At 44.2% G+C, this 13,843-nt stretch overlaps 1 protein-coding gene across 1 annotated transcript in view; it reads right to left on the bottom strand.

Moving 5' to 3' along the window:
- The window catches only part of Pole (DNA polymerase epsilon, catalytic subunit), a 53,912-nt gene that overhangs the window by 33,182 nt on the left and 6,887 nt on the right, over window positions 1–13,843 (bottom strand). Inside the window, exons 7-23 of the mRNA XM_028857029.2 lie at window positions 12,281–12,422; window positions 11,875–11,955; window positions 10,810–10,917; window positions 10,406–10,516; window positions 10,104–10,189; window positions 9,811–9,930; window positions 7,986–8,118; window positions 7,661–7,774; window positions 7,142–7,354; window positions 6,734–6,841; window positions 6,314–6,442; window positions 6,132–6,234; window positions 5,898–6,044; window positions 5,403–5,548; window positions 4,146–4,294; window positions 2,430–2,522; window positions 2,096–2,240 (exon numbers count right to left, since the gene is read on the bottom strand). Of these exons, the coding sequence (XP_028712862.1) occupies window positions 2,096–2,240; window positions 2,430–2,522; window positions 4,146–4,294; window positions 5,403–5,548; window positions 5,898–6,044; window positions 6,132–6,234; window positions 6,314–6,442; window positions 6,734–6,841; window positions 7,142–7,354; window positions 7,661–7,774; window positions 7,986–8,118; window positions 9,811–9,930; window positions 10,104–10,189; window positions 10,406–10,516; window positions 10,810–10,917; window positions 11,875–11,955; window positions 12,281–12,422 (2,128 nt within the window). The remainder of the gene's footprint in view (window positions 1–2,095; window positions 2,241–2,429; window positions 2,523–4,145; window positions 4,295–5,402; window positions 5,549–5,897; window positions 6,045–6,131; window positions 6,235–6,313; window positions 6,443–6,733; window positions 6,842–7,141; window positions 7,355–7,660; window positions 7,775–7,985; window positions 8,119–9,810; window positions 9,931–10,103; window positions 10,190–10,405; window positions 10,517–10,809; window positions 10,918–11,874; window positions 11,956–12,280; window positions 12,423–13,843) is intronic.

Below are 13,843 nucleotides of genomic sequence, written 5' to 3'. Positions count from 1 at the left end.
AAGGAACAAATTGAGCAAGAAAAGACTTGGAGGATCATACTGGATTATCATCCTAAGTATAAAAGATGCCCATAAATCCACACTGCTATAAACCAATCAATGAAGAAGCAGTAACAACTCTCTGTTATAGAATCCCAATGATCAAGCAGAAGGGATAAACAGCAAACTGCCATGAAGAAACACCAGCGTAGGAAACTGACAGTGGTGTAGGTGACACTATTGATACCTGCAAAAGTCAGGAGTTATAAAGTTTAAGGAACATTTCAAAACATGCCTTCATGATACTTGTTAATTACTGTGGTGGCTCTAACACATGCCCAGATGCTCTTTGATGCTCATTCCTTCAGGGAAGACAGTGACCCTTGGGTGTGATTACTAAGGAAAGAATAGCATGTGACCAGGGAGTTGGGGGACCTCCTTGTGGAGACACCAGGCTGATGTGGACAACCTGGTGATAGAGCCTATGCCCCAAAAGATGAGGAAGTGATGATCAGGCATCACCCTCATATTCCTCCAAGGAAACCCAAATAACAATTAGCCTTATAATGAGAACTTCAAACTTACAGCAGAAAACAAGATTCCAGAGCAAAGCAAAGACCAAGGCACTGTCCAGGTTAAAGAGGACACAGTATGAGCACCTGGAAGTGGGGACTCCAAATATGTAGTTACAGGGTATACCAACATACATTTCTTCATTTGATACTTTAGGCAGATGTTAACATTAGGGGAAGCTGCCTGAAAGACAGTTCTCTGCACTATTTGTGTGTGGTGTATGTTGTATGTGTGCATGTGGAAGCCTTGCTGACGCTGGATGTCTGCCTCAACTGTTCCCTATGGTGATATTTTATTTGTACTGAATTGTGATTTTATTTGTATGTTAATAAATAAAGTTGCCTGGGGGTCAGAGCTAGTAGTAAGCCATAGCGGAGCTGGGCGTTCATGGTGCACGCCTTTAATCCCAGCACTTGGTAGACAGAGCTAGGTAGATCTCTGTGTGGTCAAGGATACAGCCAGCATTGGAGACACACGCCTTTAATCTCAATACCAACCATAGAAGACCTGGAGGTCTGTACAGACAGGCAGTGATGAGGCGGTCATGTGATTGGGTTTACAACCAATGAGAAGGCAGAACAGAAAGTCTATATAAAGACAAACACACAGGAAGAAGGTCTCTCTTGGCTGAAGAGGATCACTGAAGCAGGAAGGGTAAGGCTCTTAGCTCTGACCTCTTGGGCTTTTATCTTTACACTGGCTCTGTGTTTCTTATTTAATAAGATGGTTACTTCTACAGTTCCCCACTTTTTTATTGTTTTTTGTTTTGTTTTTTTTCCGAGACAGGGTTTCTCTGTGTAGCTTTGTGCCTTTCCTAGAACTCGGTTTGGAGACCAGGCTGGCCTCGAACTCACAGAGATCTACCTGCCTCTGCCTACCAAGTGCTGGGATTAAAGGCCTGTGCCACCAACGCCCAGCTATTTATTTATTTTTGAGACATGGTTTCTTTGTGTAGCCCTAGCTTTCCTAGAACTCACAGAGATCTGCTTGCCTCTGCCTCCCAAGTGCTGGGGTTAAAGGTGTGCACCACCACTGTCCAGCTTGTCCCACTTTGTTTTTTAAAATAGGGTCTCCCATTGAACCCAGAGTTCATCAATTTGGTTAGGCTTGCTGGCCAAGGATCCCCAGGCATTAACCTTTCCTTGTGTCCCCAGGCCAGCACGGGAACTAAATGGTTGCTGACATGTTCAGCTTTTACAATGGTGCAAGGGATCCCAACTCAGGTCCTCATGTTTGTATAACAACCACTTTACTGAGCCATATCCCCATCTTCCTTTTATCTTTGAAACTTTTGTCTGAAGTTCTAAATTGTTTTAAAATAAATAAGAGCAAAAGTAGTATGGTTCTGTGAAAGTGTAAGAAATTTTCTTTGCAACTTGAATCTAACAGTCTGACCATGACAGCTGAGGAATTAGGAAAAAGAGCATCACAGATGTGTGGTTTTGTACGGGGCCAAAGATGTCACCAGCTGCGATCTTTCCAAATAGCCACACTGGGAACAGGCCAGAGGTCAGAATGGTGTGTTTTTTTCCTGCAGACTCACCTTGACCATGATGTTCAACATGGCACCAGGATAGGAGATGGTCAGTTTGGGTTTCTTCACATTGGTTGTCTTGATGACAAAATTTTCAGGAAAACTATTGGGTAGGACACACCATATTCCATCTGTGTCCAGTTCTAAGGGCCTCCTTCAAAGAAAGGAGTAAAGTTCATGGATACAGGGTCATGGTCACAAGTCCTTAGAAGCCAAGTGTAGAATATCTCAAATACAATAACATCAAACCCAGTTCTGTCTTCCTAGTCTTTACGATTTCCTATTACTGCCCCTCCCATGCCCCTATGGTGCAAGCCCTGCAGCCAACCCAGGTCACACTCACCCGATCTGCTCAATCAGCTCTCTTGCCTGGGTGATGATGTTGGCTCCTGTGAAGCAGACGATACCAGCCATCTCCATGGAGTACCAGCGAGCCCTGGAAAGGACAGCCAAAAGTCTATGGTGAGCAGGACTGACAGGAGGCTCCCTCCACAGGGAATCAGGAGAGGCAAAGGATTCCCAGGAGATGATGGAAACAGCCAAACATATTTGAAGCATGACAAAACTAAGGTGGAATTTGGCTTTGTCCTGAGGGTACTTCTATCCCTGGTGGCCAGTGTGGCTCAAGGAAGTTCTGGAAGGGTTAACATGCCATCACATATCAGTTCACAATTTCAAGGTCAGTAGGACTCTCAATCCCACTCTACTCCTATGCCTTTTTCATTCTTGTCATAGCTCTTCCAAATCCTACCCTCACCTACCTACCCCTTAGAAACTCTAAGCAGTCAGCCTCCTGCCAGCTCATCCTACCTACCACCTCATTCTTTGGGCTTACACCTCTTCCTTGTTCTGTCTCCATTCTGACCCAGCAGCATTTAGCACATCCACTCTCATTAAAAACCAACAAATGGGGAGCTGGCTCAGCAGTTAAGAGCACTGGCTGCTCTTCCAGAAGATCTGGGTTTAACTCCTAACACCCACATGGCAGCTCACAGCTGTGACTCCAGTTTCAGAGGATCTGACACCTTCATACAGACATACATGTGAGCAAAACACTAATGCAAATGCACATAAAATAAGAATAAATACATTATTAAAAGTGTTAAAAACAAAACAAAACAAAAACAAATAAGCTGGGTGGTGGTGACACACACTTTTAATTCCAGTATACAGGAGGCAGAAGCAAGCAGATCTTTGAGTTCCAGGACAGCCAAGGCTACACAGAGAAACCCTGTCTCAACCTGACCTCCTTCCCCCTCAAACAAAACAAACCAACCAACCAACCAAACCAACCCAAAAAACAAATAGGGCTGGTAAAATGGATCAGTGGGTTGATGTTCTTGTTACCAAGCTTGATGACCTAAGTTTGAAACAATGTACCTACATGGTGGAAGGAGAGAACTGACTCTCCAAAGTTGTCCTCTGACCTTTACATGAACACTGTAGTATGTGCATACCCACACCCATACCCACATTTAAAAAACCCCAACATACAAACACAATCAGATACGACCTAATCAACCCTATCAGTTCTCTTTCCTTTTCTACAGAACTACAGGTTAACAGCACCCTTTTCTTCTATGTTCCTGAACATCCAATTGATTTGTTTCTTCCTAGAACAGTCTCCACCTTGGCTGTGAGACTTCAGCCGTCAGTCAAGTTCTATGCCCTTCATTGGTCATTCCTCTGCCCACCCCTTAAATAATCTGATGCTATTAAACATTACCTAAAAGTCCTTCCCACTCTAGTGATGATACAGTGACATAAAAATGTCAAAATGAACAAATCTTATCTCTAGGCCATTATATTTAAATCAAGGTATCCAGCAGCAAGCCAACACCCAGATCCTTGAGCCAATGTGAACCCTACTCCCATGGACCCAATCCCAACTAAGCTTGTGTCACCAACATTTTGTAAGCTGGAAGAGCACTCCCATTAATACACATTTATCTGCTGGCTCCGTCAATACCTGTCAAGACACCCCCAACTTCTTGCTTTTTGGCCATCACATCTTGCTCATTCCCTCCCTGTTTGTTCATTTACTGCATGTGGCCCATACCCTTTGCGCATGACATAGCCATAGAAGGAGTTGAGGATGCACTTGTGAGCCAGCTGCAGTGAATCATAAAGGATCTCCATGTTCTTGCAGCGTTTCACCTCCGATGCATCACCCACCTCTACAGCTGCTGAGAGCTTCTTCTTCCATACCTGGAAGTAAATTGGTGAACCTAAGTACCTTACAGCTTCTCTGATTTCAGCCCACAAAGGTCAACAAGTTTAAATTCTCAGTATTAAAACCTTTCAAATCTGGAGCTGGAGAGATGGCTCAGAGGGTCTCATAGAGGACCCAAGTTTGTTTCCCAGTACCCACATGATGGCTCATGACCATCTGTAACTACAGTTCTAGGGGATCTGATGCCCTCTTCTGACCTCTAAGACCATCAGGTATACATACATACTATATATATATATATATACACACACATACATGCAAATAAAGCATTCAAACACATAAAATTAAAAAAAAAAATCTAAAACAAAAACCAAAAGAACAACTTTCAAATCCACAGAGAACTTGAGAAAAGACAAAGACCACTCCCTCTTCAGACTGGCCACCTGTTAATGCCTTAGCACATTTCCTTTATTCCATGTGCCATCTGTCCCCATAAAGTTAGTACTTCTTGTCTACCATGCCTTCCATCAAGATTGTCATCATGATCTAGAAACAAAGCCAGTGGGGCAGTGGTGGCACTCACTTAATCCCAGGGGGAGCTCTGTGAGTTTGAGGCCAGCCTGGTCTACAGTGAGTTCCAGCATAGTCAGGGCTACACAGAGAAACCCTGTCTTGAAAAATCAAGAAAGAGGGAAAGGGAAAGGGAAAGGGAGAGAGAGCAAGAAGAAAAAAACATTCACTTTATTCCTCTAAATCAGAGGGTTAAATGTAGTGTATGTGGTGGTAGCCTTAGAGTCTATAAGGACTACTTACTTACCTGTTGTGCTGGGAAAGCAGTCAACTCATGGATGTATCTAGTTCAGACAGACTTTATCAGCACAGATAGTGTCTTTTGCAAGTGTGGATCTACATAATTACTTCTGAAACACTTGATCAGCATGGTTCCAAGGGCTTAGGCTATGACAATCAATCTCTACCCTTTCTGGCTATCAATTCTTTATGTTTATAGACAACTGTGCATTTATTATACAAATGCATGTGGCAGCTCACAGGATCCCCCGATACTATAGCTGTAGACCAAGGTGTTTCCACAGAGTCAAACAAAGACCCTCTCACTTCAGAAACCAGTCTATTTTGACCCACCTTGTGCAGCCCTTTGAACTCGTAGCGCCTGTCTCGAAAGGCTCGAACTGTGTCCACATAAAATGAGTTTTCCCGCTGGCAGATGGTTGTCAGACGTTCTTCTACCTTGGTCATATGGATCTTCTTATAGGCTTTCCGGCAATAATCTAAGATAATTCAGAGTGTTGGAGTGGTAGCTGAGATCTTCCAGACAACAAAAGAGCAAGCTGGGACACAGGTATGCTCACTTTCCTAAGGTAACACAAATGAACGGAAAACCCAGACACACTGCTAATCATCATTGTAAAAGAGAACAGTCCCCAAGCACTAACCACTTGATACCAAAACTGACAAAGGTTACTTCCTGAGCATTTGCAAAGACGAAACAAAGAAAGGAACCCCCCAGAAAGAACATAATTTGAATCTAAAATTCTACTGCCCTGGAGCTGCAGTGTGCCCATATCTCTGATCAAAGGAGCCACTGTTTGTCAAGCTGTGGCCTTGCCAAGTACTCACCTGCCAGCCTCCGCTTCTCATATTTAGCCTGTTCCTCACGGGACAGCTCGTGAAAGGCCCGGGCTGGCCCCTCTGGGAACAAAGGAGGAAACTTCTCTGACTCCAGCTGATGCTGGATTCGATGGTATTCACTGCGACTTGCTGGCACTGGAAAGGAAGTGATGGGAGAGATTCCAAGATCAGAATCTAGGTCTGTCCTGCTCTGTTGAGCAATCTTTAGGGCCCATCACTCACTGAATTCTCCCCTCCACTGCCAGGCCATCTTCCTCTGACAATTTGCTCCAGGCTTATTGAAGTCACAGGCAGCACAGGTGGCCTCATCCACTATGGCAGAAGGCTATAAGAGGAGGGGAGGGTCAGAAAACAACTTGGGTCTGCAAGAGAGATGATTATGTTGTGGGAAGTTGAGGTCTCACCTGCAGGCGGTTTGTAAGGATTATGTTAGGATACATGGCCCCAACATCTAGATGGTAGATAAGAGGGCATTCTATTCTGTTAGGAACATCTTTTAGGGAGGTGAGCTTGGCCTTAATCTGATCACACACCTACAGAGATGGGAAAAACAAAGGAACATTGGTGGTAGCACATGCCTTCAATCCCAACACTTCAGAGGCAAAGGTAGGACCCTGTGTCGAAAAGCCACAATAAACAAACAAACAAACAAATAAATAAATAAGGGGGTGGAGAGAAAAAAAGGAGACCTAGGTACAATAAAAGATAATGAAGATAGAATAGCAGGTCCCAGAGGCAGTATGACAAAACCACATCAAGAGCCTGAGATGCTTTAGGCATGTAAGAAAGAGCAGATCCAAATATAGGCCAATCTGGATGGCTACCTCTTGAAAGTTGGTGACTTGTTCCATAGGCACCTTCTCTTCTTCTTCAATGGCATGGCGCATAGTTTTCTCAACTCGCTGTAGCAGGAAATCAAAGGCTGCAGGATTCTGGTTAAAGAAAGGAAAGGGCACAGGTCAGATAGATCTTTAAATTTGCCTCCAGTGTGATACATGGCAGGATGTGCCAGAGAATGCTCTGCAAGTGTACTGTGTCTTAGGAAGCCCTGATGGAGGTTCATATTATGTAAGAGGGGGTGGGAATGGTACTGAGCCAGACAAACCACCTGACAGAAGTGGCCTATAGGAGAGATGGAGATAAAGACTGTTTTAGGCCATGGCTTCTTGGGTATACAATAGCACAAGAATGGGAAAAAGCATAACCCCAGAAGACCTAGGAAGGAGGCATACCATCTTAAACCGGCACGGGATATCACTTCGGAAGACACCAGACTCTAGTGCTTCCACATGGCCCCCCACGTAGGTCTCAGCATCCAGCACATGGCCATCATCTGTCAGCTTGTTGAACTCCTGCTCTTGCTTATTGGGGAAGATAATGTTGGCGTGGAAAGCTTGCACCATCAACAAAGCTTCACACAGTGTTCCAGAGCCTTTCCGCAGCACCTGCAGGGAAGATGCTGCATCTAGCTACCCCAAATCTCTGTCAAAAGCTCTGACTTCTCAGCAAAGTCCATGACTGCCAGAAAGGCATCTAACCTTGACTGCATGTGAAAGGAAAGTTTTGTAGCTAGCAACAGCAGTTCCTGCTTCCTGTGGCTATTCTCACACTGGAACCCTTGGACTCCAGAAAGATGCCCATGAAGCCACACACAGCAGTTCACTATCAGTCTCTAGGACTAGCCCACATCTGAGCATCAGTGCATGTAGAAAAGAGAAGAGGATGATTAGAAGACCATAGGTGGTACTAACCTCATCAGGTTCCATGGGAATAATGGTGCACAGGGCGAATATGAAGGGATGGACATACTTCATGTACAGGTAGTAAGTGGCAACAGCATCTGACACTGAGTAAGTGGCCAGAGTCTGGGGAGAACATCAGAGAGCAGACGCATTAAAAACCAAGGGTCCAAGGAAATTCATGAACTTCATACAGAAAATGAAGTTCAAGGAGGAGGCAAGGCTGAGCAGGAGTGGGCCACCGAAAGCTAGCACCCACATCTCAGGTAACCTACTCTCTCTAGTCAGAATGTCTATGACTTCAGGGATGCATAGAAGAGCAAATGGGCTTACGTGCCTGAGGCTGCTCAGTGGCCATACGACACATGTCCTCGGGGTCCAGCTCTACAGGGTCATAGCCAAGTTTGGCCTTGGCAGCTGCCTTGAGATTATGACTGCCCACAGGAAGGTAGCTGTCTCTCTTCACCCACCTGGCAAGAGGACAAATTCTAGAGATGATGGTAACACAAAGGCTGGCAAAACCAGACAACACATAAAAATGTAGGTTTTGGAGATAGTCAAGAAACCAATGCCATGCTCTCCCATAAAACCTTCACTTGAATCTCAGATGTATCCACAATGTACAAGAGAACCCTTTGTACCCCCTGCCTCACCCTCTACTTTCAGCAAAGAATTCAGCCTCTTGTTATGGAGAAAGGCCAAGGCAATACAGCAATAATCCCCAGGCCTATCTGTGCCTCTCAAACCGTATTTCATAAACTACCTGGTCCTTTTTCCTCTTCTTACATTGTCCTTTCAGTATGAGCTCTCTCAAGAGCACCTTCTTTAGAAGAAACCCTCTAGGGCTTGGAAAATGGCTCAGTGGATAAAGTGCTTGCCATACAGCAGAAGGCCCTGAGTTCAGAGACCCAGCATCCATGTAAAAGCTAGGCATGGTGGTAAGCCAGTCTTGCCAAAGGAGCAAGTTCTAGGCTCACTGCCAGTGCCCCCATCTCAAAACATAAAGTAGACAGCAACGAGGATGACACCTGACATTGACCTTTGGCCTTTACATGTGCACACACATGTACACACATACCCCAGAAGGTACCTCCTCAATATGGAATCTATCTCCACTTCTTACTTCTGCCCCCAGAGTCCACCTAGCACATGACTAATACCTTCCTTAGGGATTACACTATCCAGTGACCTTATCTAGTCTCTATCTCCCATGACCTCTGTACTAACAGCTGTCTACTCCCTCTGCAAATTCTCCATGGCCCCCTCCTCAACAGATTCTCAGGCTTTCTCCTCTCATTACACTTCTAACCTTGATAGTTCATCATCTATTAGAACTTTGAATGAGACCCTAATTTAGGATGTAAGTCTCAACCAAGCCTATGGCTCTAGGTGACATCATCTAGTCTTGGGCTCCCCCAAGTACACAAAAGCTCCATACTAACATGATTGCAGCAGAATCCTCTTTTACCTCAAAATTACTCTTTCCCACTCCAACTGAGCAGACCTCAGGTACCCATTCATCCCTAAAGCCCCAGCTCATTACTAGCAAACCTGAATGTAGGTTTCTTTTTACCCACTGCCTTTGGTCAAGCTGCCACCTGCTACCCTATGAACCAGTCCCAACCTCTTGGCCTCCCTCTAATCCAAAGGCTGAAATATCAGAGTAAAACAAACAACAGCAGACCTCAAACACCTATGGTGGCTGATGGAACTCATTTCTTTCCCCAGTTCAGATGTTATTCTCTCCAGCTAGTTCTTTGTATTTGTGTATTCACATCTGTCTTCCTACCTACATGGACCTATATTCCAAACACCATGACTTCAATACCTGTGATACTTGCATTCAGCCAGCATGAAACATACTGAGCTCATCTTGAAACCATATATCCTGTGGGACCAGCCTTGTGTTTCACTCTGACCTCATCTATGTAAGTACCAGAATCTTGCTCTATGTATGTTTCTTTTTAGCCCAGCTTTTCTATCCTGCAGGCTGCTGTTTAACATACTTGTTGACTAGCAACAAGCTATGACCCAAAGCTGTTCCATGGAGGCCAATCTCCTCTCACAACAGATGTGTCAATGGCCTCTGTCTGCACAAGAAACCTTGATATATCATTCATGAGGTCATAGTAATGAGCCCCTACTATGAGGTGTATACATACCTGAGGCAGTCCATGTGGATGCACTGGGATGCTTTATATTCCCCCTGGCTGTCCTTCTGGAAACCTATCTCCTGGTACATGCTCAGGCCATGGGCTGCTGCCCTAGCCTCCACAAATGGCCTAACAACAAAAGAAACAAGCAACGGGGATACATGAGTCTCCAATTCTTCCTTTGTTCTTCCTTGAATACAGACAGACCGCTCCCAGGAGACACTGGAGTGAACTGCCAGGCAGAGCTGCTCCTCTCTCACCTCACCCTAACACAATTACCCACAACAGGAAGTTGGACTCACCAGTCAAAAAAATCCCCATTGTAGGTGACCATAATAGTAGGTTTGGTCTCCTGGACATGCTCAAACCATCTCTGGATCAAATGGACCTGAGCTCAACAAGTAACAGAAGTCAGCAGCTTACAAATACCTCCCCAAACACTCAGAAGCAGCAGCTTCACGTCAGCCCATACACTAAGGACCTACTCTAGCCTTGGCCATAGAAGAGAAACCTCACTGAGCAAAAGCATCTGAGCTCAAGAATCAGTTTGCCTCTTCTCACCTTATACCAAACACAAGGAAGTTTCTACAGGAAGCTTCTTTACCTCATCGGGTTCATTGAAGACACAAAAGGGCCCTTCATATTCTGGTTTGGGAGTGAACTCAAAATCTTCAATATCTTCTGAAACAATCTCCCTGTTAGTGATGAGGTAGCCCTGTTAAAGTTTATGAGCACACAATGCAAGTCAACCACAGAAAAGGTGAGACACAGACTCCCAGCCCACCCATAAGCTTTTCAAGAAACTAATTTCAAAGAACTCCACAAAAACATAAAGGTGATCTGGGCACAGGAGCATCTGCCTATAATCTCAGAACTTAGACGGCTGAGGTAGGAGGACCACCATGTGTATGAGGCAAAGATGAGCCACATAGTGAGACCCTGCCTCAAAAACAATAACAAAATCCCCACAAAAGCATTTAAAGTTTCCCAATAAGAGATTCTGTTCACCTGGCCATCAATCATATAGGAAATCATCATAATCTGGTCTGTTTCAGCATCAGGAAATTTGAGAGGCAGTTTGGTTGTCTCAATGTCAAATGCCAAAACCACAGGGTCCTAGAAAGACCAAATATACCATGAATTCAGGTCTGGACATATCCCTTGGACACGCACATTCTGCCCTGGGTTCAATTACCAGCACCACAAATAAAATAACCATACAAATGCCAAAACAAACTTGGTGCAGGGAGGAGGGGCTTAGACCTGCCTCAACTGAGTGTACCAGGCTCTGCTGACTCCCCATGGGAGACCTTGCTTTGGAGGAGGTGGGAATGGGGGGTGGATTGTGGGGGAAGGATAGGGGACGGGAGGAGGGAGTAGAGGGGGATCTGTGGGTGGTATGCAAAATGAATAGAAAATTTCTTAATAATAAAAAACAAAACAGCCGGGCGGTGGTGGCGCACGCCTTTAATCCCAGCACTCGGGAGGCAGAGGCAGGCGGATCTCTGTGAGTTCGAGGCCAGCCTGGTCTCCAAAGTGAGTTCCAGGAAAGGCACAAAGCTACACAGAGAAACCTTGTCTCGAAAAACCAAAAAAAAAACAAAAAAAAAAAAAAAACAAAAAAAAACAAAACCCCATGGTGAGGTTTTTGAGGGTATGGAAATGAAAATACAAGAGATAAAGCTACTCATCGGAGCACTTCAGTTTCAAAGCTCCTTATCATGCACTGTCTTACCTGAACTTTAGGACAGCACTATCAAGTGACTGTGCTGGAGCTGACATTTTCATCTTAGAAACAAGAAAACTGAAGACAAAGATTTTCCTGATGACTAAAAGTGATACCTGAACTAAAATCTTCTACTTACAAATCTACTCTCATCAATCACTTGGCTATTAAGTACCTAAATGAAAGCTCAAGAGTTCAAATCCAGTCTAGCTCAAATATTGATGTCTATGATTAACATAAGTGCAAAAATATGCTTTTAGGTTAGAGACTGATGAAAAAAACTAATATTTTCAGAAAGTATTTAAAGAAGAAATAGATTTTAGGGCGGAGGAAATGCAACAACTTACAGGTCGTTCAACAAGATCAACTCGTCGGGTGATTTCCACAGGAAAAGCATTTCCTCGAAATCTGACATTGTACCAATGAGCCTGCAGAATAATGAAGCATACGTTAACTAAAGAAAGAGTTCTCCATCCAGAAATGTCTATTTACTTAACAAAAAAATTTTAATTACATTTACTTAGAGTGTGAATGTGTGTGTGTATGCCTGTGTGTAAGTCAGTAAACAACTTGTAGAAGTTGGTTCTCTCCTACCACCATGTGGATCCTGGGGTTCAAACTCAGGGCAGCAAGTGCCTTTACCCACCAAACCATCTTGCTGGCTCCAGAAAAATCTATTTCTGTGCAGATTTATCCAGAGTCCCCCATTCCTCTCCAGGGACTTTACTCAAGCAACAGCTACCTTCACCTTACCACATGGATTTTGAGATCAATGGAGAGGCGAATGTGGTAGGGAACATCATACTCCCGCATGTCCACTATGTTGTCCAACTGGTCAGCTATCTTCTTAGAGGTTTCCTCTTCATCAGTAATTACACTGCCTCCTTGCAGAATACTGGAGAGTAAGCAAAGAAAGCCACTAACTCGATTATGATCTGCACGGTACTGGGGAAGTAAAGATTTAAGAGTCCAAAGTGAGTAAACACTAAGGCAAATGGGGAGACTGTAAAGTCCAGGGCAATCTTTCAAGAAATGGCCTTGGATTATCACCCAACATGAGCCAACAGGTCAGAGAAAAGAGAATTAAGGTATACTGGAGATGTGTACATTTTACAAGACATAAGTTAGACATTGCACTATAGTTAGAAGGACTCCCCAGTGTGGTAGTTCCAACACATCATCTCTACTAGCAGGTTGCTCCATGCAAAGCTGAAGTGAGCAGAGTTGTGGACAGCTGCAGTATTAACAGACGCAGCCCACCCTTGCAAAACATCCCTTTCTTCATTAAGAAAATGAAGATGACAGTAACTAGATTATCCTGTAGGAGTGAAGTATTAATGTCATAAAGCATCTAGCTTGCTGTATGATGAAGTGACTAGATAATGTCAACTATTTCTATAATAGTCTTATATCCAAGTGGAAAATCTTTCACTGGAAGAGCAACTAAATATCCTAACAATTGAGAAGCTAAGGCAGGACAAGGGTTTTAAATGTAAAGCCAGCCTGGTCTACATAATGAGTTCCATGCCAAACTGGGCTAGAGTATGAGAACCTGACTCCAACCAACCAAACACCAACCAACCAATTAAAGGAAAGAAGAGAGACAAAGAAAAGGTCAGTGGTGTGCACAAGGCTCTAGGTTCAATCCTCAGCAACACACACATATACACAAAATTTAAATTAAAATGGCAGCCATCAAAGAGAGCTCACAGGCTGTTACAAACTACATCTTAAAATATTCCAAAAGTAATTTATGGCATCACCAGAGATGACTGGAGTTAGGGGATACACTGCAAAAGTGTCCAAAGTCTCATACTGATTTTTCTGGAGGGGGAGGAGTTCTATTTGATTTTTCTTTTTAGTGTGTATGCATGCATGCCAGAATGCACATATGGAGGACAGAGGCCAACACTGCGTGTTGGTCCTTGCCTTGCTTCTTTGTGAGGTAAGGTCTCTTTTTTGTTGTTTTGTTGTTGCATACACCAAGTTGGCTGGCTTGCGAGCTTCTAGGAATTCTCATGTCTGTCTCTGATCTCACCATAGAAACACTGGGATTACATGCTCACTAGCTTTATCTGGGTTCTGGAGATTCATAATCAAGCCCTTTTTCTTTTTTTGAAACAGGGTCTCTCTAAATAGCTCTGGCTAGCCTTTAATTCACAGAGATCCATTTGCCTCCTGAGTGCTGGGATTAAAAGCATGTGCCACCACACCTGGATCTCAAATTGATTCTTATTTTGTAGGGGGAGGGGGTTTCGAGACAGGGTTTCTCTGTGTGGCTTTGCGCCTGTCCTGGAACTCACTCTGTAGCCCAGG

The sequence above is a fragment of the Peromyscus leucopus genome, chromosome 23 (assembly GCF_004664715.2).
Source record: "Peromyscus leucopus breed LL Stock chromosome 23, UCI_PerLeu_2.1, whole genome shotgun sequence".
NCBI lineage: Eukaryota > Metazoa > Chordata > Mammalia > Rodentia > Cricetidae > Peromyscus > Peromyscus leucopus.
The sequence above is the reverse complement of the archived record's forward strand: the minus strand, read 5'-3'. Positions and strand labels throughout refer to the sequence as shown.